We start from the raw sequence: 24,044 nt of genomic DNA, 5'->3' as shown, positions 1-24,044 counted from the left end.
TTGGTGTTGCAAGAAAACAATCTGACACTCTGGGCTGTGTGTGACTGGCACATTTCAGTGTCTGAAAACTATTTGCATCTCTTGAATCTGGCTCTAGCTGATCAGAACGATCCCTTTCTGGCCCTATAAATCTAGGAAGCTCGAACCAGCACCTCCAAACCCCACCACAGAAGGAGGGGAAAACATTTAAGAGACACTTTTGCTAAGATTTAATATACAACATACACTTTTAAATAGAACATTCTCCTCTGATTCCATTCCCCCCTTTTTAATTTTTTTTAAATACACAGAAATTACAATATTGAATATACAAATCTGATAAAATACTTAAACAAGGAAAAAAAAGTTTGGCAACCACAAAAAAATTATTTTAATATTAACTTTTTGTCTTTGTTTGGTTGGGTTTTTTTTTCTCTCTGCCCTCTTCCACACTTTTTTATATATAAAATAGCATTAAAAGAATCTCATTCCAGCGGTAATATACAAGAGCCGCTCTCTGCACCCTTCTGTATTTCAGTAGGCTCCCTGCTGTATCGGCCCCAAGGTTATCATAGGGTCACTGGCGCACACAGCTTTGCCAGGTTTTATACAGTTAACAATTTGTCTTGTTTCATTTTTTGGGAAGGTTTTGGAAAAAAGAACAAGGATGGAGAAATGGGAATAGGACCCAGTGTTCTATTGAACACTCTCAAATCCTGCCAGGCCAAGTCCTAATCTTGTTTACATTGGGGTAAAACTAGGGTCACTCTATTGGGTTCACATGGACAGTCAGGTCAAACCTAGTGTCTTTCTAGTTCAGTCTCTTGTCTCCAATAGAGGCCAATAAACACCTGATTCAGAAAGAGGTGCCCCCTATGGGTAATTAGGGTATAGCTGGCCCCTAGGGTCAGTTCCCTCCTGACCTCTGATAGAGGTGGGTCATGCTCTATAGCATGAGGTTTTATAGCTCGGCCAAAACGCTTGGTTATTTTAAAGATATTTAATATTCTAATTCTGGGTTTAGTTATCTGTATAAACATCCAGTCCTTTTTTTGAAGGATGTTAAACTTTTGGCCTCAGAGAACCTGTGGCATTGAGTTCCCCAGGCTAACTGTGCAGTAGGTAAAATAAATACGTTCATCTATTGGTTTTAAGGCTGGGAATTTTCAAAGGAGCTGAAGGGATTTAGGTGCCAGGCTCCCATTGTATCAGGCACCCCATTCCCTTAGAAATAGCCCAGCCTCCATTTGCTGCCTTTCTGTGGTTACTCCAGATTTACACCAGTGTAAAGCGATCATAATTTAGCCCCATAAACCCCACCCTCCTTGCAATTACACCTTTGATCCAGTTACTCCTGATTTATTCCAGTGTAACACCACTGATTCAAATCAAGTTACTCCTGATTTACACTGATGTAACTTAAATGTTCTAAACCAGTGTAACGTCATTGATCTAAACCAAGATACTCCTGATTTACATCAGTGTAATGCTATTGATCCAAACAGAATTACATCTGTTTTTCACCCATGATACCCCAGTGATCTAAACCAGAGTAATTCCATTCATCTAAACCAAGTTACTCCTGATTTACACCAGTGGACATCACTGATCCAGAGTTATCCCTCATTTATACCATCGTAGCGCCACTGATCTAAATGGAATCACTCCTGATTTACACTGGTGCAATGTCATTGATCCAGATACTCCTGACTTACACCACTGTCCTCCACTGGTCTGAACTAGTGTGACTCCCGATTTAAGCGAGAGGAGAATCTGTGCTAGCAGATGTGGAGGGTCCCAACCTGCCCCCATATCAGACTGGTTTTCTGCCCCACTGTGCGCTGCAGGGACCTCCCCGCCGCCCCCCCGCAAACACACACATCTCAGTTGTCCAACTTAGGGGAAAATGAGAAAAGTAAATAAATAAGAGGTGGAGCTTGTTGCAAGCCCCTCCCACAACCCCAGAGTCAGCTGGATGCAGCTGCTATAAAAAGAAGCTGACCAGGCGCTTCCCTTGGCCAGAGGTACCTGGCTTTATTTCACGCCTGGCAGCAAGGGGCGGACGCGGGGCCTGTTGTGCTCAGTGGCAAGGCTGATGCCTCGTCCTGGTGGGAGGTGGGCTGAGCTCCATCAAACTTGTGTCACACGGGGGGCCCCTGAACAGCCAGCATGGGACAGGACAGGGGTAATGACTCAGCTGGGGTAATGACTCCGAGGGTCCCACTGGTTTCTGGTCCTGATTTTCTTTGCTTTCCCCTCCCCTCCCACTGACTGTGGTGCCCCGGGCCAGAGATCACAGTGCTTTCAGGCAGCTCTGCTTCACCGCCATTGGATTTGGAGAAATCGCCCCCTCTATTCCACACTCACTAGGTCCCAGGGCAGGGTCAGCTCCTGTCCCATCCCTCAGGGAGGCTTGATAATGATACTTCACTGCTAGGCAGCGCAAACAGGGAGGTGGAAGAATGGTATGAGACTAGAGGGACATCAGGATTAAATGACCTGCCCAATGTTATACAGCAAGACTGTTGCAGAGCTGGGAACAGACCCCAGGAGTCCTGACTCCCAGTCCGTTGCTCTAACCACTAGACCCCACTCCCCACCCAACACAGAGAAGAGAATCCAGAAGTCCAGACTTCCAGTCCCACAGATCCAATCCACTAGATCATCCTGCATCCTTCCTCCCCGCCCCCCGAATTGGGAATAGGATCCAGGAGTCCTGGCTTCCAGACCCCCTGCTCTAACTCACTGACTAGATCATACCCTCTCTCCGATTTGGGAAGAGAACCCAGGAGTCCTGACTCCCAAGTCCAGTACTTCTTCCACCCCAAACTCCTTAGGAATCCAGCTCCTCTTTTCGGCAGTAAGACGTCCCAAATGGGTTTAATACAAAGAGAAAGTGCAGTGCCCGCACGGCTCCCATTTGTTTTGGACTTGGGCGAGCACCACGACCCCACGTTACAACAGCTCGTAAATAACAGTTTCAGGATCTGACTCCCCTTCCTGTCCTGCCCCAATGACAGGGAGGCCAGGCGCGACCCTGGGCTTAAGAAGCTATGATCTAGGTATACTCTGCCCTGCCACTGGTGCTTTGCCCAAGAGATTTTGCCTGGCACCCCCCACAGCATCTATCTCCCTCTTCATGGTATCAGATGGGCTCAAAACCCAACCCATCTTTGCCCACAGGGTGGGGGAGGAGATTCCCATGGAGTCCAGAGGCCTCCCCAATCCATCGCCCCCGGGGGCCAGGCTGGCCTTGCGGTCTTACCCGTCCTGCTGGGAGAGAGGGGAACGGCACGGGGAACGAGACTGAATTGTACAAGCTCTCTGCTCTGTGGTGACTGGGGTAAAACAGAGGTAGGTGCCAGACATAAACAGAGAAGGGAGTGTCACATGGGGAGCTGCAGAAAACCCTTCCCTAACTTCCCTGGATATGGTCGCCCACCAAACACTTGAAGGGGAGCCCCATTGTTCAGCCTGGGACCCAGAAATAAACCACGGGAACTGTATTTGGGGGTGAGCATCGGGGATATATTGGAGGGATGCTGCAGCTTGTGTACCCTGTAAATCGAACCCTGTCTGCCCATCATCCTTGTTAAAAGGACGCCCCAGTATTGTGCGGTTATAAAGCTGCAGGATCTTGGACCGTGCTCCAGTAGAAAAATCATGTTGTGGGCAGTTCCACAAGTTAACAAACTTCTCCCCATGCAGTTAACTATATAATACAGCAGGGAAGGGGTTTTTTTTTTGGTTTTTTTGTTTTTTAAATATGGGGATTTTCAGCACAAATTAGTTTCTCTTGCTCCCTGGACTCCCTCCTGAGTACAAAATAAAAATCCAGCAAGTATCCATTTATGATATTTTCTTTCCTTCTGTTGTTCTTTGTATTCCTTTTTTAAAATTGAAAAGAAATCCCTGTGACTCACCCAGGCTGGGTAAAGGAAGGAGGGGGTTATACAGACTATTGGCCCCCTCACACACACACACAAACTGGTGTGTGGACACAGCTGGACTGGGTGAAGGAGGGGTTAAATTTTCTGTGTGTGTCCCCTCCTCCCCTAGCTAGGAGGAAGGGAGGAGATAAAACTGCGCCCCCCCCACGACCATCTACCCATCTCTCCTGAGACTGTCGTTCATTCATTTTGTTTGTGTTTTCTTTTTCATTTCTTTTTCATGTATTTATTTTTTATAAAAAAGGACCCAAAATGTTGAAATTTTAAAGGAAAAAAAATAATGAAACTCACCGGCCACGCCCGACACTCGGAATAAAACTGCCTAGCCCCTCCCCCTCCAAACACGGGACACGGGGGGTGGGGCGTGCAAGAGAAGGGGGAATCAGACCCCCTGCCGCCACTTAAGACTCTGCCTCCATCTCCTCGCCTCTTTCCCCCCAGCCAAGCCAAGAAGAGCGCCGCATGCCAGCTGGCTTCACCGCACGGCCTTGTGTTTCCCACCACAGCAGCCACAGTGCTCCCCGCACCAGTGGCAGGCGCGGAGCGGCAGGTAGCAGCACATGCAGGGCACGACGAGGGAGAGAGCCACCAGCGCCATCCAGCGGACGCAGAAGTGCGGGTGTCCTAGGTCGCAGGAGCAAGGGTCCGAGTACTCGCCCTCCGAGTCCGACATGCAGTGGTAGAGCATGCTCTCGGCACACCACATGCAGGTGAGCTGGTAGACGCAGCGCCCGATGGGGTCCGGCGCGTCCTGGCACTGGCCCCGCCCGTTCTCCTCGTGGTTAAAGACGTCCCGGCAATAGACGCAGCGGGAGGGCACAGCGTCTTCCTCTGAGCCCGCCCCGCCGCTGGCCCCCGGCTCCTTGGCGTGCTTCTGCTTGGGGGGCGAAGGGGCGGCGTGGATCCGGCAGGACGGGGAACCCTTGGGGTCTCTGAGGCGGCCCTCGCCGCCTCCCCCCGCTGCCGGGAAGCGGCGCTCCTTGCTGCCCTTCTCGAAGTGCACGCACATGCCGACCTTGTCGGGGTCGGCTTCCCGCTTCTGCACCACCGCCCGCCTGTAGTCCTCATAGCCCTTGCTCACCCACAGGTCCTTGCACGGGTTGATGCTCTCCAGCTCCTCCTCATCATGCAGGGTCACGTGCTGCAGGGGCTGGGTCTGCACCTGGGCAGGGGGAGACAGAGGACAGAGGTATAGCCTGCATCGTTCTCCGGCCTCAGCCTCGTTAACCTGTGGGACTTGCCACAGCAGGACATCACTGAGACCTGGAACCAAAGGATCAACCTTGGAGCCAGCAGTACAGGGCTCTTGGAAACAGAACCCAGGAGTCCTGGCTCCCAGCCTCCCTGACCTGCTCTAGCCACCAGACCCCACTGCTGGGAACAGAACTGAGGAGACCACATGTTGTAGCCCAAAGATCCCACTCCCATAATCTGAGAGCTGGCAGAGGGAAAGGAACCATGTCCTCAGGCCTGGGCAGGAGCCCTCTGCTGCAGCCCCAGTCCACCAAGCCAAGGGCATTGCCAACAGCCCAGCTGCCCATCTCATCCCCTCCCTGTGCCCTGGAACTTGGGGGCCCCTATCTGTACGGAACAGATCCCTGCACCATGCAAAGGGTGCAGACCAAATCTCAAAGCCTAGAGAAGTGGATCGAGATCAGGGCCCCGTTGTGCTGGGCGCTGCCCAGACCCGAACCGAGATCAGGGCCCCGTTGTGCTGAGCACTGCCCAGACCCGAACCGAGATCAGGGCCCCGTTGTGCTGGGCACTGCCCAGACCCGAACCGAGATCAGGGCCCTGTTGTGCTGTGTGCTGCCCAGAATCCGACTGAGATCAGGGCCCCGTTGTGCCGGGCACTGCCCAGACCCCGACTGAGATCGGAGTCCCGTTGTGCCGGGCACAGCAGACACACAGAGGGAGAGACCACCTCTACCCTGAAGAACTCCCAGTTTTAATAGACAAAGGGTTGGAGAGAGAAAGGATCATTACTCCCATGTCACCCACGGGGAAACTGAGGCATGGAGCGAAGACACAGCCCATCTCACATAGGTGATTCTGTGGCAGAGCCCCAGCTCAGTGTGCTAACCCCAAGCCCATCCTCCCTGTGCACAACAAAGACCCCCAGATACCAGAGAAAAGAAGAGAGTTTATTAACCCCTGCTTAACTCAGACACTCTACAAACAGGTGTGAAATGTGCTCTCTGTTAAAGATCACTTCCCCCCTCCTCCCCCGCAGACTCTATGCAGGGCTGGCAAAGCTCACAACACATGTTCTCAGGCTCTCCAAAAAGCCACCAGCAAGACTAGGGGGTGGAGCTGACGTGCCTGGGATTTCCAAAGGTACAAACCCAGTTCCGCCCCTCCCCGCCCCCAGGCAGGACAGCTTTAAGTTGAGAAGGCGCCACCAGCCCATGGAAGAGTTTCTCTCTCCCATCTCTCTCCTCGGGATACGCAGCGCCCTTCCCCATCGCGCCCAGGGCCACGGACCCCTGCCCCTCCCCACCCAGACCCACCTGCCCTCCCTGGCTGGTTGGCGTAGACCCCTGGGCTGTGCTGAAGGCAAACTCCTCTGAGGCAGGCGAGCGGATGTAGCAGCTGGAGGAGGACTCGCTGGTCACAATGGTGATGTGTTTGGGGAGCATTTCCTTCCGGCTGTTCGAGGAGGATTCGCTGTCTGTGTGCATCTGGGGACAAAGGCGGTGGCTGTCACTGAGAAAGAAGCACCCCCTAGTGCTGCACAGGGGTCAGCACTGACTCTGTGGGGAGAGAGAGCCCCCTACTGAGCCCCCGCCCTGCTCCCTGCAGCTCAGTGCCCCCAGCACTACATCGGGGCCCTTGGGATCAGCACTGACTGAGAGGGGAGAGCGCTCCCACCCTGCTGCCTACAGCACCCAGTTGTTCCTCAGAGGTCTCCTTTCTGAACACTGACCACGCCACATGCTGCCGGCATGCGCGGCCTGCCATGATCCCAGTATAAGGAGAGCGCTGGTCAAGCTGGGAAGGGGTCTGTTTTCCTAGCACTAATCCAGACCTTTATCAGCCAACATCTCCCTCTTGGACCAGTCGCCCCCGGCTTGGGTCCCTATGCCCCCTGCCCTCTCTGGGACCCCCCTCCCCTCCTTGTGGGAATGGGGACAATGAAAATCCACAACATCTGCTCCCAGCTGGTACTCATGCCCCACCCTGGGCAGGGGGAAATCATGGAATCAGACGGGAAGTGTCCCAGAGCGCAATGGCCTCACAAAGGACTTTCACAGATTTTAAGCCTGTCTCACTTATTTCAGTTGTGGGCTCTGTGCTAATCTGTACAGCAGCTAACGAATGGGCTGCTTTTCTGGCTGGCCTGAAAACCCTATTGGAATCTTATTCTCTAGATTATTAATCATGTTTATTACAGGATCGTCGCGCAAGACTAAAGTGTCTGTTGAGTCAGTGTGAAGTGATGAAAACAGTCTCAAGCCTGGCTGGAACTCTTTTTGTTCAGAAGATCACCAGGTCCAATCATCCATGGGACACGGGGTCTGTTACCATCTACTTTTGACGTTCTCAGGCATTTTGACAGCGAGGGCTTTCCGCTGCTAGAACTAATGTGAAGATTTCAAGGCCAGAAGTTTATCTAGATCATCTAGTTTGATCTGCTGGATAGCACGACCTAGAGAACGGCCCCAAAATAATTCCTGGAGCAGATCTTTTAGAAAAACATCCCATCTGGATTTAAAATTGGTCAGTGATGGAAAATCCACCATGACCCTTGGGAAATTGTTCCAGTGATTAATTCCTCTCATCCTTATAAATTTACACCTTATTTCCAGTCTGAATCTGTCTAACTTCAGCTTCCAACCACTGGGCTGTGTTCGACCTTCCTCTGCTAGACTGACGAGCCGATGATTAAATATCTGTTCCCATGCAGGTACTTATTGTCACGGAGTCTGGGGGAGTCCGGCCCTGCACCCCTCTTCCTGGAACCCACAGTGACTTTTAGCCAGCCAGTAAAAGTACAGCAGAGCTTTCAGGCACAGTCAGGACACCTCAATCGAGTCCTTCTGGGCTTTCAGGGTGCTTGGATCCCAGCTAGGATACCCTGAATTCCGTCCACACAGCCCCAAACCCAAACTCAAAATTACTCCCCTCCTGCCACTCCCTTCCTTTGTCATCCTTCCCGGGCAAAGGTGTTGACCTTTCCCCTCCCTTACCTAGCTCAGGTTATAGGTTCCGGTATCGTCCATCCCTTAAAGTCCTCCCCTGCTCTCCCGTTCCCCACACAGACAGCCCCTACTCCATCACACTTATAGACTTCACCTTCTCTTTGCTAAATGAAGCAGATTGAACTCCTAGAGTCTATCAATACCAGGCAGGTTTTCTAATCCTTTGATCTCACTCCTGGCTCTTCTCTGATCTCTGTCCCATTTATCAACATCCTTCTTGTGTTGCGGGCACCAAAACTGGAGACAGGATCCCAGCAGTGGTTGCACCAGAGCCAAATACAGAGGGAAAAGAACCTCTCTGCTCCTATCGGAGATTCCCGGTGATGCATCTCAGTATGGCGTTTGCTTTTTTGGCTGCAGCATCACACCAGAAGCTTGTGTTCAGCTGATTATAATAAGGGATCATTAGATCATCTAGTCTGACCTGCATTGCGCCCAGTTACCCCCTGGAATGGGCCTGGCTTTCACTTCCAGCCGTTGGTTCTGCCTCTCTCCGCAAGACCAAGGAGCCCTTCAGCATCCAGGAAGTTCTCCCCCAGAAGGTACTTCTGCCCAGTGCTCAACTTACCAAGCCTGCGTCATCTGTCCTGTCGGCATCATCCTGAGACGAGGAAGAAGAGGAGGAGGAGGAGGAGAGAGAACCTGGGAAGGGAAAACAGAGGAAGGTACATGAAAGTCAGTCCCCCCAGGAAGGACATGGACCCAGCAAGGCATCCGATTCCGGTTACTGGGGGCAGAGCTGGAAAAAAGCATTCAGTGCTGAGAATGCAAAGGACCTGAGTTGGGGTCTGTCCAGGTGGGACCCCAGGGCTGGGATCCCAGGGGGGAGGGACATAAGGGTACCCCCGTTGCCTCAAGCAGGCCCAGTGCCTGGTGCTCCATCTCCACCCACCCCACGGGGACCTGAGGGCACCAGAGCTTTGCAGCTGGAGCGACGCCTCAAAAGAAAAGGAGATGTCTGGGGACGAGCCCCAGACCCGTCTGTGTGGGGGTGACACAGAAACATATACAGGCACTCTCTGTCTCCCTCCAGTGGCTGCGGCACATACAGTGGTTTCTGAATCATAGCGCTAAGGTAGGCTGGAGATCATTCGCTCAGGCAGCTGTCCCTTGGGCTTTTAGCTCCAGGGTTCCTGGGTTTGATCCCCACGGGGGGCGGGGGTGCCAGGTGCTTTCCAGACAGAGCAGAAGGGATGGTTCCATCCCAGGGGCAGGTAGGCGGGAGGGGGGAAATGCAAAGTGGATCTTCTGCGTGGATCATTTGCTTGAGGTGGCATAGCAGCAGCGGGCCATTGCAGAGTAGTGTCCCTTTAAATAGCTGGGAAGCCCTGCAGCAGCGCTCACTGTGTTCCAGGCTGCAGAAGCCAGGCGGGGTTTGGGGGCAGCCGTGCTTTGCGGAGGAGTGAGGGGAGGCCGTACTATGCCCAGGGGACCGGCGGGGAGGGGGTGGAGTGTGAATGCTGGCACTGCCGAGGGGCGATGTGCAGGGAGGACTGGCAGAGATGGGTGGAGTGATGCAGCATGGGGAAATTTAAAATCTGATGTGCTAGCGGATGGAGGGTGGCGGGGGCGAAGGAAAAGGACACTACCGGGCCTGGCAGCATGGATCGGAGGGGGGCAGCGTGCCAGAGAGGAGAACGAAGCAGCCCCAGCCAGGAGGGAGGATGGGGAGCAGAGACTGGACTTGGGGGGAGAGGTGGGAGAAAGGCAGGAATCAGTCATGGGGCCAAAGGAGAGGGAGGAGTTAAGAATAATCCCCAGACCGCGGAGGGAGGAGGGATAGGGAGCCAGGCTCCGGTGCAGTGCCCAGGCCTTTAGATCACTGGGAGCTCTCTAGGGAATTGACCCGGCAGAGAGGGACCAGGGGATGGCGGAGTGGGATAGAGGGACGCAGGGAGGGTTGGGAAGACAGTGTTCCCCTGCAGTGCTGGGACCTCCGGCTGAGAATCCAGGGACTCCCAGAGCTCCAGATTTGGCTCCCTCCCTCCCCTGGCCGCTCTGACACGGAATGCCATCCACCGAGGGGCAGCGACAGCACTGAGATATCGGAGCCTTTCGAACATCAACAGCCTCCCCACCCCCTCTGACCGGCCGCAGAGGGTTCATATCTCCATGGCACAGATGGGGGAAACCGAGGCCGAGAGAGACGCCTGAGGTCACGCAGGTAGAGTCGGTGGCTGAGCTGGGAACCAACCCCACGTCTGCTTCCCTGTAGCCAGCTGTCTTAGCCATAGGGCCATGCTAAGGTGAACTCAGGTTGCTTCCAGCATCAGAGTTTGCTTGGTTCTGACTAATGCCCCCGGGGGGGAGCTATCTGCACCCCCCCAACCAACAGCCACTAAGGGGGGGTGGGGGCGAACAGGCAGAGCTATGCCACCAACCAGCACCTGCATCTCCCATCAGTCCCTCCCCAAACCCCTCCAGACCAGAACCCCCAAGGGGGAGCCAGACAGGCTCAGGACCCCAGCCAGCAAGACCCATGGGGCAGCCGACCGGCCTCACACCCCCTGGGCCCCATGCCTTCCTGGGGGTAGCAGGCCAAGTCCTGGCCCCCTGAATCTCTGCAGTCCCAGGCGCTGGTGCCCAACCTTCGGCGAGCTCCTCCAGGGCGGCCTGCACGCTCCGCTCGAAGGCTGCGGCATCGGTGGGGCTCTGGAAGGTCAGGCCGAACTTGCTGTCACCGACTTTCCAGTGGTGGAAGATGGGGTTCACCTTGTTGTAGACAAGGTCCTTCTTCAGCACGCACTCCAGGATGGTCTGCAATGGAGAGGGGGAGATTAAGGGCGAGCAGAGTCCCCCCTACAAGCTGCCCCCCCCCATCCAACCCCTCCCCAGGAGTCACGCTTACGGTCTGGTCGCGCAGGCGCTCCCCGCAGATCAGGTATTGGCGCCGTCGCCCGCTCTCTTCTGGGCGCCGGACCTTGCCGATCATGACGTGGCTCAGGCCGCCCCCGCCCATGGGCACCCATCCCCCGCTCGAGTCGTCTCGGGTCATCACCACAGCTCGCACCCGAAGCATGTAACTGCGGGGGGCACAAGGAGGCTCAGTTAGAGGCTCGGCTCCCCACACGCAGTCTGTGTGTCCATGCCATCCGTCACGTGGCCTGTCTCACGAGCACCCATCGCACGGGTACTGCACACCATCCGTCACACAGGCACTGCACGCCATCCATCGCATGGCCTGTCTCACGAGCACTCATCGCACGGGTACTGCACACCATCCGTCACACGGGCACTGCATGCCATCCATCGCATGGCCTGTCTCACGAGCACTCATCGCACGGGTACTGCACACCATCCGTCACACGGGCACTGCACGCCATCCGTCGCGTGGCCTGTCTCACGAGCACCCATTGCACGGATACTGCACACCATCCGTCACACAGGCACTGCACGCCATCCGTCGCATGGCCTGTCTCACAAGCACCCATCGCACGGATACTGCACACCATCCGTCACACAGGCACTGCACGCCATCCATCGCATGGCCTGTCTCACAAGCACCCATCGCACGGGTGCTGCACGCCATCCATCGCACAGTCACTGCATGCCATCCATCGCATGGTCTGTCTTCTGAGCACCCATCGCATGGGCGCTGCACACCATTCATTGCATGGGTGCTGCACAGCATCCCATCACACAGCCTGTCTCACAAGCACCCATCGCACGGGCACTGCACACCATCCATCACACACCCTGTCTCACGAGCACCCATCAAATGCGCGCTGCATGCCATCTGTCATACAGGCACTGCGTTCCATCTGTCGCACAGCCTGTCTCACGGGCACCCATCGCAAGGGCACTGCACACCATCCATCGCATGGGCACTGCATGCCATCTGTTACACGGGCACTGCACATCATCCATCACACGGCGCTGCATGCCATCCATCGCATGGCCTGTCTCATGAGCATCCATCGCATGGGTGCTGCATGCCATCCATCACACAGCCTGTCTCACAAGCACCCATCGCATGGGCACTGCATGCCATCTGTCGCACGCGCACTACACACTCCCATTTCATGGGCAAGGCAGACCTTATCAAGTACATGTCTCCCATATGCACCTATTCCACAGGCACTGCATGTACAGTCTGTCTCATAAGCACCCATCACATGGCCTGTCTCATGTGCATGCATCACACAGGCGCTGCACGCCATCCATCACATGGGTGTGACATGCCATCCATTGCATGGGCGCTGCAGGCCCTACCAATGCACAGCCTGTCTCATGTGCACCCATTGCACAAGCACTGCACGCCATCCATCACACGGGCACTGCACACCCCTATCGCTTGGGCAGGGCAGACCTTGCCAAGTACAATGTGTCTCCCTTGTGCACCTATTGCACAGGTACTGTATGCCTCATAGCATGATTACCGTACACCCTGCCACACAGGCACTGCACGCTCTACCAATGCACAGCCTGTCTCATGCACCCATTGCACGTTCACTGCGTGCCCTGCTAAAAGATTCTCCCACTGTGCCCCCCATCATGCCACCCCGCGTGGAGGGAAGAGGCTGATGATTTTGTAGCTGTGGGGCATGTTATGACATTATCCCATCTCAAGCAGCCTACTCACAGCCTGAGACCATTCCCCTTTCCCTTCCCCCCAGCCGATCCCCATCTCTCTGTGACACCCCTACTCTCCCATGTGCCCCCCAACTGATCCCTAACCCCTCTCTCTCATCTGCACCCCCAGCTGATCCCCACCCCTCTCCCCAGTCTGCACCCCCAGTCAATCCTCAACCTCTCACTCCGCCTGCCCTCCCCCAGCTGATCCCAATCCACCTCAGCTGAATTCTGCCCCCCACCTCCCATCTGATCCCCAATCCTCCCAGCCAGCCCCCTTTACTGCAAGATCCTAGCCCAATGCTCCTCGTTGCCCAGAGTGAATGGGCAGCTCTGTTCCGACGCCACGGGGCTCAGAGGCTGGACCCGGTGGGCACTGGGAGGGGGCCTGAACAGCGCCAATTACTGAGAATTGGGGGGGGGGGTGCGATAGCGGAGGAGGGGTGGTGGTAGGAAGCAAAAAGCAAACGCAGCGAGATGGAGAGGAAAGAGCTTAATGGAGAAATAACAACTCCGTGTGTGCAGGAGACTGCATGGCCCAGCGGCACGGCATTGGGCTGGGACTCAGGAGACCTGGGGTCTACTGCCAGCTCTGCCACTGGCCTGCGCGTTACCCTGGGAAAGTCGCAGCCCTCCTTGTGCCTCAGTTTCCTGACACCCTTTTTAGACTGTCAGCTCCTCAGGGCAGGGACTGCCTCTCACTTGGTGTCTGTGAAGCATCTAGCACAATGGGGCCCTGATCTCAGCTGGGGTCTGTGCAGCGCCCCACACAACCAGGCCCAAAATCAAGGTGCTGCACAGACCCCGACAAAGATCAGGGCCCCCAGTGGCAACAGAAGAGAGTTGGGAAGGAAACAGTTTTCCACCCCACCCCACCCCCACACCCGCACACACAGATCAGGACAAAGTCAAAATCTCACTTTTTTTTGCAAATTGAAAAACTGTCAGTTTCAGTCCATTGAAATGTCGTGTTTCAATTTTGACCTTTTTCCTCTTCGTTTTTTGTCCTTTAACAGGTTTTGGTCTAATGAGCTGAAATTTCAAACTGAAAAGTCACTTTGAAGTGGAAGAAACTGAATGCTGTCGTTTGGACAATCTCAGCTGTCCTTCTTCCAAACGTTTGTCGAGTCGTCAAAATCCACCCTACTGCATGGACAGCTTCCATGAGTCTGCAGGTTTTGGCAGGAAAAAAATTATATTGAAAAACTGAAAAATTCCCAAATACCTCTTGAGCAGAACCCAGGTGTCTGGGATCCCGGAACGGAGCACCTGGCTGTGTTAAGAACAGAACCCAGGTGTCCGGGGTCCCAGAACGGAGCACCTGGCTGTGTTAAGAACAGAACCCAGGTGTCCAGGGTCCAGGAACGGAGCACCTGGCTGTGTTAAGATTCCTTATCCCCACCTGCCCAGACACTCTAGCGATGGGCTGCTTACTGTCCCTCCTGCTTTTGAGGGGGCCTATTTAAACTGAATTCCATGCTGTGGGAGGGTCTGGACCGAGAGCTCTGAAGAGCAGATCCCCCCACGTATCCCCTGTGCAGTGTCCCCCACCCACCCACACACGCTGTCCCCCCTTGTCTGTGAGGACACCTTCTTTCCTGGAGGATTTCAGTCTGCATGGCCCAGCCTGTCCTGGGAGACCCTGAACGCCCGTGGGATGCTGCCAATTGTGCCTGGCTTCCCGGTCTGGGTAAGGGCTCAACCCAGCCAGCTGGCTGCTTTGCCGAGTAGAGGCCCAGGGTGGCATGGGTCACGGAGATGCTCCAAGACAGGGTGGCCCCGCGGGCTGCCACTCCAACACACGATTCTCACGAAGAGGACGGAAAGCAAAGCCTGATCCCAGTGGCTGGAAGGATTTTACGCCCATCTCTGCCACAGCCCAGGACCCCGGCCTCGGAAAAGCTCATGTTCGCTCTGAAAAGTGCTGACTCTGACGGCCACCTCCAGTGTCGGTCCTGGACGAATTGCTAGCTCTCTTCCTTGAACGGTGCCAAAGACTCCCAGTGCCTATTTCATCTCCCCTGTCCCCTCCCTGATCCCCTCAATCCTGACCTGAAGCCCCCTGCTACCCCAGCCCCGGGCTCCCTCCCTACCCCCCAGCTCTTCCGGTGTCCCTCAATCCCAACCACAGCCCCCTGCTATCCCAGCCCCAGGATCCCCTCCTCCCCCCAGCTCTTCCGGTGTCCCTCAATCCCAACCACAGCCCCCTGCTATCCCAGTCCTCCCCTTTCTTTGTACAATCCCCATCCTCCCACCCCCACCATGATGCCAACCAACTGGATTGGCAACTGATTAACTGTTCCCTCCCACGCCTCCCACCACAGCCAGCAGCAGCCTCAGCTGCCCAGGTGTTACACAAACATGGTGCTAATCTGACTTTAAAAGCGGATGCGTTTGGCTTCCACCTACAGGAGTTAATCATTGACAGTTTACAGCTGGGCCCCTGGGGGCAGGTGGTGTTGGTTCAGGCAGGGCCCATTGCACTCCCAGCTGCACCCAGGAGGGCAGAATTTGCAGCACAGAGCAGCACCTAAAGGCCAGGCTGAAGGAGGGAAGCTGGTTAGGGGTGTGGGCACTGGGATACGGCCGTGGGTTCGAGTCCCATCTCCGTCACAGGCTCTCCTGGGTGACCCACTTTGCCTCTCCTCTATGGCCTGGGGAGAAGGACCCTCTCATCTCAGACTGGCTGAGCAGGGGTTGTCTCCCAGGTGGTGGCCACACACAGTTGCTTCCATTGCCCTGTAGTGAAAGCAGAACAAATGCAACCTCCCATGAGGGCCATTCTCCCAGTACAGAGAAGCTGCTCCCAGTACAAGCTACATAAAAGGTCCTGGTGTAACTGGCCACTTTAACTATTTCTATTAAACCACCCAACATCACCCCCCAATCGAAACGGGGGGAGCAGGTGCAAAACCTGGGTGTGGACCAGGTCTCACTAGGTGTCCGTGCGCGCCCAGCACAACTGGGGTCTGTACCATGCTGGTCTGACAGACCAGCTGCCACCTCCCTGACCTGCCCCCAATTTCTGCTTGGGTCCATGCAGTGCCTGGTGCAGTGGCTTCTTCCACCCACCTGATGTCAGCCAGGGCCTGTGCAGTGTTTGCACGATGGACGGCCCTCCAGTGTCGGCGGGGACTGTGCCATACCTGACACAACAGGAGACCCCGTGACGTTAGCAAGGATCCGAGCAGTGGGTACCCCTTCAGTCTCGAGTCAGGGCTCTCGGTGCTACCAGACTGGGAAAGGCAACCACTGCAGACAGGAAGGGTTAGATCCCCATAAGCTCTGTACTGGAACTTATGTCCACGTTCCCACACTCCCAATTTCCCTCTGGCGTTTCTCCACCTGGCGTTTTCCAAGCTCACCTCCAGCCCACAAGGGAATGTTCCTGGGAAATTTCCACCAAATCCATCCAAGGTGGATTTTCCATCTCTTGAAGTCTTCAGATCCAGACTGGCTGCCTTTCTGGAGGAGATGCTGTAGCCACACACACGTAGCCGGGCTCAACACAGCGATGACTGTGTGACATTCTCCAGCCTGTGCTATACAAGAGGTCAGACTAGATGATTGAATGAGTCCCTCTAGCCCTGAATCTATGAATGAAACTCAGGCTGTGTCTGTGCAACGGAGCCTGTGCTGGGATAGCCCCCTAATGTAGACGCAGTTAACGCCAATAGAAAGGATTTTCAGTCAGCATTGTAACACCACCGTTAGCCACATGGGCAGAAGCCCTCTTTTGTTAGCATACCGGGGTCTACATTGGGGATTTTCTGGCAGAGCTGTGTCAGCTGAGATGTCACTTTTTTTCATACTCCTGGCTGACATAGCTATGCTGGTATCAGTTTTGTGCCTCAAGGGCTGTACCTTCTGCTGTGCACAGAGTGGAAGGTCTTTGGGGCAAGGACTAGAACTAAGTGAGGAACTGATTTTTCGGTTCAGGAGCTGAACTGAAAAATGAAGAGATTGGTTCGGTTTGAGCCCAAACGGATTTTGCTTGTTTGTTTTTTCCTAGTAAAAAAGAAAAGTTCGTTTTGGGGGATCATTTTGGGTGTTTTTCACCTTTAAAAAACCAGTCACATTGCAAAACAAAATGCTGTTTTGAAAAGAGAACTCAAACCATTGTGTTCGGAAACGGCCGAACAAACCGTTTCAACCTTTTGGATTGCGCCCTCGTGCCTTCCCACTCCCCTGGGATGAAACTATCTGCTGAATTTCATCCATCTTCACTATATACCTGCCCCCTCAACTGTTCAGTTGTAGCAGGGACCATCTTTTTGGTCTATGTTTGTGCAGCTCCAAGCACAATGGGGTGCTAGTCCTCAACTAGGGCTTCTTGGGACTACTGCAAATACAACAACATACGTGGCACTTAGAATTGCAAGATCTGTCCATTACCAAGCACGTAGGCTAGATGGGGTTGCTTTAGAGCTAATCTGATATTCCCAGTTTACTCCAGTGCAAGAGGAAGTCAGGCCCAGGAAGATACTAAAAACGATCCTACAATCCGAGCTGCCAAGGCTCTCCTGGTAACCTCCACTCCCCCACACAGAGACTAGAGGATGAGGTATGCTGTTTGTCATAACTTTAAATCCTCAGATACTATCCTCAACAAAGCTTGTAGCTAGCACAGCTCCATCCAACCATTCATGTACCTCACCCAGGTGCCTGCCACTACAATATTATTCCTCATAGTCCAGTGGTTTCTCCAGCCTCATTTTAAAATATCCCTCCCCTCCAGGAGTCAATTCTCCAGAAGATCTTCCCATCGAACAACCGGCCTTGCGTTCAGTCAAGATTTACCCTTTCTTTAATTTTGTGGAGTTCAAGGCCAGAAGGGACAATCAGATCACCTAGACTGGCCAGGCCACAGACTGCACCCAGTTACCCTTGCATTTGGCCCAGTAAATTGAGCATCTCTTCCAGCAAGGCAGCGAGTGAATCCACCACTTCCCTTGGGAGCTTGCTTTACTCACCAGTCACCCACACTGGTAAAAATCAGTGCCTGGTTTCTAGCTGGAATTTGTCTGGCTTTAACTTCTTGTTCTGCTCTTCTCTGTTAGATTAAAGAGCCCTTTGGTAGCCAGTATTTTCTCCCCATGAAGGGATACAGACACCTTGATCAAGCGTGCTCTCTATCATCTTTCTGATAACTACCCGGATGAGTTCTTGACGTCACTAAGGCATTTTCCCCAGCCCTCTCCAATTCTTCCACAATTTCATCCATAGACAGCTAGTTCTAACCGCTTCTCCCACCCTAAAAATCACTCCACCCATCCCAGGGGTTTAAATCTTCATATATAGGAAGATGGTTCTCTGTTGCTCCATCTGCCAGCTACCGAAACCAGGAAGATTTAGCTCTTTTTGGCTTCCTCTGGAAATCAACCCCCAGTTCATTGTGCCAATTTTTCGCCTGTCACAGCGGAACAAGGGGACACTGAGAGGTGACAAATGTAAAGCGGATACTTGGGAAAGACATTGTTATATACAATGGACAGTTCACCTGTGAAACTCATTGCCACAAGATGATCCTGAAGGCCAAAGAGCCTAGCAGGATTGCAAAAAAAAAAAAGTATTAGACATTTATACAGATAAAGGTTATATTACACTGAGTAGATAGAAGTAATACGGGATACTTAGATTGGAAGCTCATTGAGGGCAGAGACTATCTTTTTGTTCTGCATTGGGTCAGGACCTAGTGCAACAGGGTCCTTGTCTATGGCTGGGGGGTGCGCACTCACGACTGTAAAACAAAGGATAAATACTAAGGCAGACGAAAGGCTATTACTGAATGCTCACACAATTCACACAGTGCAACAATGATTCTCTACATCTACGCAGATGTTTTCACCCGAGGATCTCGAAGCACGTCACAAAGTCTCTATTCCCAAGACACACATAGCGGGAGTGATTTACCAAACCCATACAGTGAATCAGGGGCAAAGCCAGGGACAGCACCCAGGACAGAGAATAGCATCACCATGCCTTGCTCTAGCCACTCAGTCATGCTGTCATCCAGGTAAAATATCCACTGCCTCATGTTCTCATCCTGTGCAAATCCTCTGCTGTTACACTGCCCCTTATTTAACTTGGCTGGTAAACTCCTCCGGCGAGGGGCCATGTTGTATTTCTCTAGAAATACAACAGCAGCAATTGCACTCGGCTTCCACAGCCCAATTTCATGGGAGGCTCTCAAAGCTTTGACAAAGGAGGATTGTGTAATTATCCCCATTTTTCAGACAGGGAAAGGTACACCGAGGGGAAGTGATTCCCCAGAAGCCAAACACAACCCAGAGCCCTGAGTCCCACACACCCCACTCCTCTCCCAGAGCAAGATAGAACCCACAAGTCCTGACTCCCCACCCCCACTCTAACCACTCCCATCCCAGAGCAAGATAGGAACTCAGACCCCTACTCCCTTCCCAGAGGCAGGAAAAGAACCCAGGAGTCCTGACTCCCAGTCCCACCATGTTCTAACCACTGGACCCCCTACCTCTCCCAGAAGCAGGAACAGAATCCAGGGGTCCTGGCTCCCAGGCCCCCCTGCTCTAACTAGCCGACAGTTCTAGGCACAGAACCCAGGCCTACTGACTTCCCATCCAGAACTCTAACCACTGCCCCCACTCTGCCTTTAACACATTAATGGAACTGGAGGCGTAAATAATATTTCACATGATCCATCTGACACAGCCCCCCCTGCTAAAACCCAACAGCAATTACTCATTTTTCTTTATTCACCAGCTATGACTGTTTTACTTAAAATAAAATCATATTAAAATATAGGTGTATATTAAAAGAATACAGATTGCTACGTCAAGTTTAGAATGAGGTTTGGGATGGCTTTGTGTCATTTCACGCTAAACCAAAGGGCCCTACAAAAACAATCAGATAAAAACCCCTGCAATTGGGCAAAGGTTACAATGATTGTTACCCAGCTAGGGTCGCAGGTTTTCAGGGGTCTCTTATCGTTACTTGGGAAGGGGAGGGCTGGGCTATATAGCAGGGGGCTCCCAGAATGGAAAAATGTGGTGCCTACTACTGAGATAAATGCTGCATGCTTTTTCTGGATTTACTGTTTAACAAGCAGGGAGTCCGGACGCCTGGGTTCTGTCCCAGTGCTGGGAAGGGAGTGGGGTCTAGTAGTTAGAGTAGTGGGGGCTGGGAGTCAGTACTCCTGGGTTCTATCCCCAGCTCTGGGAGCAGAGGAGTGGTTAGGGCAGGGGAGCTGGGGGCCAGGACTCCTGGGTACTGTCCCAACACTGGGGAAGGAATGGGGTCTAATGGTCTGGGCAAGGGAATCTGGGAGTCATGGCTCCTTGATTCTATTCGCAGGTCTGCCACTGTTAGGCATTGTCGAGAAAGTCACCTCCCCCTGCTCTGTCCCCATTTCCCCATCTGTAAAATGGAAATAGCAAGGCTGATCCACCCCTCCCACAGCAAGAGCGCTTGATGACAGAAGAGCCAGCAGGAGGTGCTGCAAGTTGTAGCCAAGCAGGCATGCCCTTTGCCAGCCACGAATGTGCTAAGTGTGGTGAACATCCCTTCCCTCTGAGCGGCTGAGAGCACTTTTCACGCAAGGATGGATCTAGGCTCCTGCTTCCTCTGAGAAATGGATTAGATTCATTATTTCCATTTTACAGATGGAAGAACTGAGGCACAGAGCAGGGGAACTGGCTCACTAAACGATACGCAGCATAGTCATGGCAGAGCTGGGAATGAAACTCAGGAGTCCTGATTCTCAGCCCTACCCCTGTTCTACCCACCAGAGCCCACTCCTCTGTGAAAAAGTTATATTTTACAGCTATTGATATTTTGCCTCATTACACACATACGCACACAAATGTACTTCTCAGTTTTGCTCTGAAATAAATGGCCAACTTTTGCAACAAAAAAACAAGAATGAAAACTTTCCTGCTTAAATAAAATCAACAGACCACCAGTATGTAATGAAAGAAGCTCTCTCCACCAATCAGAAGACAGTGCACTAGATTTCCAATAATTCAGAATATGAATGAATACCCTTTTAAGACAATCCCCTTAATAAAGTAAAAAATCAGAAGAGAACACCAGATTGCCCCCTAAAAATAAAATAATAAAATAATTAAGAGTGTTTTAAGCATATATATGACATCACAACGCATTGCCATGGGAAACGACATTATGTATTACAAGATCAAAGATGCTGAAGTAAAGTGGATCTACAGATTCCTGGTTTTTAGGAGGTTGGGGGAAGGAAAATAAGGGAGAAACGGGGGGCTTCAGACACGAAAATGACAACACTGTTCAAAGACATAAGACATCCGTACAAACACTCCAAGTCAGCCATTCCCCATTTTCCAGTCCACACAAATGAGCATTTTTCTCCAAGCCCCACCATCATAACACTTTTAAAAAAATAATAATTAAAAAAATATCAGATCTGAGGTTTTTCACTGCAGGGTTTTTATTTATTTAACACGGGGAGGAAAATTTTAAAATAATAAATAAATAAACCCAAACCCTTCTGCTCACACAACCATGAATTAAATATACATATTACCCACTATGACTAAAAATCAAACAGACCTTTCGCCAGGGCTTAAAATGCACGTCTCATTCCCCACCCCCACCGCCCCAAACACAACCAAAGCCTAAAATTATAGATCTATATAATACACATTGGAAATTCGATTCTCTTACCCACACCCTGGCCTCCCTATTTGCAGGAACTACATTTAAAAAAAAATCCCACATCCTTCCAAACAAATAAATGAAATTTTCCTAGATCACAATATTTTAAAATTCACCATCACAGCATCTTCTATGCACTCTTTTCCTGCAACATACACACACACAAATCAAAATCCAACCCAAACATACATACAATGGATACATACTGTCCAGTTTCGAACCTTCTTGCAGAAGCTGTCTGCTGGTGCATATATTTATGGAATCAAAACAGTAGGATTTATTTTGTAGAAAGAAACACCCCAGATGTGATCTGTAACCCCCCCACCCCCAAGCACCACTGGCTTCCCCTCTGCCAATGCTGTAGGCACTGGACAACATGCATGCGAAAAGGTATGTTGAAAATGCTTATCTATGGCCCAACTGCTTGATCCTTTCAGACCATCTCAATGGAAACCATGGGATTTTTGTGAATGGAGGGTCACATGACCCAAGCTAGGCTCTTTGTCCCTCTTCCTTCAATAAACAACAGGTGAACAAGAAAAAAAAAGAATCCATAGGGGGGAAAATATAGTCACAGGATGTGTCAGTTTCACTCCACATCTCAGTTTTAAACAGCCATCAATTCCCACTGTGTGGCAGTGCCAGATTTAAAGGACCCCCTCCCCCTCCTTACATCCCCCTCCCCAACCAAAAAACTGACATGCCAAGAAGGGAAGGAAATTAAACCCACCATGATGGATCCTCTAGGTGAACCCTGTCTTTTTTTTTTATGAATGAATCCAGATGCAAATAGGATTGATTCACAAACAAATACCCCTCACACCCCCCTCCTTTTAGGGAGGGGGGACAGTTAATTTCATTGATAAAAAATATCATAATAAAATGGTTTGGGCTTTAAAAATGATTAAAAATAAAAGAGGAGGGAGAGAAGAAATTAAATTAAAAGCAGCAGCAGCAGCTGCGAAGAAGGAGAATGGAGAAATGAAAGCATGCAGGATGTTTTTAGAGATGTCATTTTATTTTGCCTCCTTAAATGAAAATTATTAATTTTTTTAGGCAGCAAAACAAAATTTTAATATCTCAATTGTTTTGCCAAAAAAAAGGGGGGGCATAAATTGGGTTAAAATATCCCCCCTCCCTCTTGCTTTTATGGGGATATTTTTAATGGGGGGGGGGTGGGCAGATGGTAAATGAAGACCGACTCACTCTAGTTCCATGGCTGGTGCAGCTGCTCTGTGTGTGTGGCTTGTATGTGTTTTATATGTTGGCAGGATTTTCAATTTTTTAAAAATTTCTTTTCTTTTTCGTTGTTCATCATTATAAGGAGAATGAAGATCCAGCAGCCATTTTTCAGCAAGTAACATTTCTAATCCCTCCTCCCCCTTTTTTCTACTCCCCCCATTCCCAACCCACCCTCCCTCCTCCCCCCACTGCACCTGCCTTGGTTAATACTGACCACAGTTGGGGGCCTGGACTGATTTCTTACACCGGGAGTGGAGAACCAGGAGCTGGGGAGAGAAGAGAGAATCCAAAGCTGAGCTGGGAAAAGGGGAAACGAACAGAGAAAAGTGGATTCCACTTGGTCCTAATGCCCCTATAGGATTAGGGGAGGAGAAATCAAAGCGCCTGAACATTAATCATCAGTCGATGGTTATGGAGGTAAGAGGATGTGGGTCGGAACCGGGATCAGAAGAGCCTCAGGCAGATTGCCAAGCAAACCCAGATCCAGCGCTGAATTTCTCACCTTGGCTCTATAATGGGCCAGAACCAGAATCCCAGGTTTGAAATCAAGGGAGGACCAGCACGCAAACCAAGATCCGATCCCAGTCTCATCTCTTCTCCCACTGAGCCCAAGCAGAATCCGAGATCAGAACTCTGGGGAGGATCCGCACGCAAACCCAGAGCCAATCCGAATTCTAATGTCCCAAGAGCATGTTGGACAAACACCTCTCAGGGATGGTCTAGGGTTTACAAGGTCCTGGCTCAGCATAGGAGGCTGGACTTGATGACTTCTCAAGGTCCCTTCCAGCCTCACACTTCTATGATTTTATATTCTGTCCCAACAAGCCAAAGCAGAATCCCAGGTCAGAACAATGGGAGGGATCAGCTTGCAAACCCAGGTCCAGTCTGAATTTCACAGCTTGTCTTGTTACCTCTAACTGGCTGGTACCGAAGCACTAGATCCAAATGATGGAGTGGATCGGAATGCAAGCGGAAGTCCCGATCCAAATTCTGTATGTCATCTCCAGCTCTAGCAGGCCAAAACCAGAATTGTGGCCCGGACCATGACTGAATCGGGAGTTAGATCGGAATTAAATTTCTCATGCAAGAGGAAGGACAGTTCTGTGGGTAAAGAACTGACTGGGACACCAGCGCTCTGGGTTCACTGCCCAGGTGTTGCTAAAGACTTGCTGAAGGACAGCGGGCATGTGCTTAAGTAGTTTCCTGAGTCTGGGCTTCTCTGTGTGCGTCAGTTCCCTAGCTATAAAACCGGGAGAGTGAAGCTGAGTCCCTTCAGAGAGGGAGTGTGAGGATAAACCCATCAGCGTTTCTGAGGCTTGGTTACTATGGTGATGCCAGAGAAGAACCTACCTTGATCCTAATTTTGCAACTCATGAGCCAAACTGGTTTTCCCAGCGGTGGGAGAGTTTGGTTCTAGATCCAGGCTTTGTGC

The 24,044-nt window shown here is 51.9% G+C and overlaps 1 protein-coding gene across 1 annotated transcript; it reads right to left on the bottom strand.

Moving 5' to 3' along the window:
* Positions 1 to 1,862: 1,862 nt before the first annotated feature.
* Positions 1,863 to 22,914, bottom strand: SPRED3 (sprouty related EVH1 domain containing 3). The gene is made up of 6 exons (XM_032804474.2): positions 22,827 to 22,914; positions 10,980 to 11,154; positions 10,720 to 10,888; positions 8,700 to 8,773; positions 6,440 to 6,610; positions 1,863 to 5,091 (listed from the first exon to the last, which is right to left on the bottom strand). The coding sequence occupies exons 2-6, from the start codon at positions 11,148 to 11,150 to the stop codon at positions 4,405 to 4,407; spliced, it is 1,272 nt and encodes a 423-aa protein (XP_032660365.1). The 5' UTR covers positions 11,151 to 11,154; positions 22,827 to 22,914; the 3' UTR covers positions 1,863 to 4,404.
* Positions 22,915 to 24,044: the final 1,130 nt, after the last annotated feature.

The sequence above is a fragment of the Chelonoidis abingdonii genome, chromosome 11, assembly GCF_003597395.2.
Source record: "Chelonoidis abingdonii isolate Lonesome George chromosome 11, CheloAbing_2.0, whole genome shotgun sequence".
NCBI lineage: Eukaryota > Metazoa > Chordata > Testudines > Testudinidae > Chelonoidis > Chelonoidis abingdonii.
Note: the sequence above shows the minus strand (reverse complement) of the source record. Positions and strands in the feature narration are given on the sequence as shown.

Coding starts and splice junctions, on each gene's coding strand:
- SPRED3 (XM_032804474.2), bottom strand. CDS start 11,150: ATGCTTCGGGTGCGAGCTGTGGTGATGACCCGAGACGACTCGAGCGGG. Junction 8,774..10,719: donor CCTGGAGGAGCTCGCCGAAG/GTTGGGCACCAG, acceptor TTCCCTTCCCAG/GTTCTCTCTCCTCCTCCTCC. Junction 6,611..8,699: donor GGACAGATGACGCAGGCTTG/GTAAGTTGAGCA, acceptor CTTTGTCCCCAG/ATGCACACAGACAGCGAATC.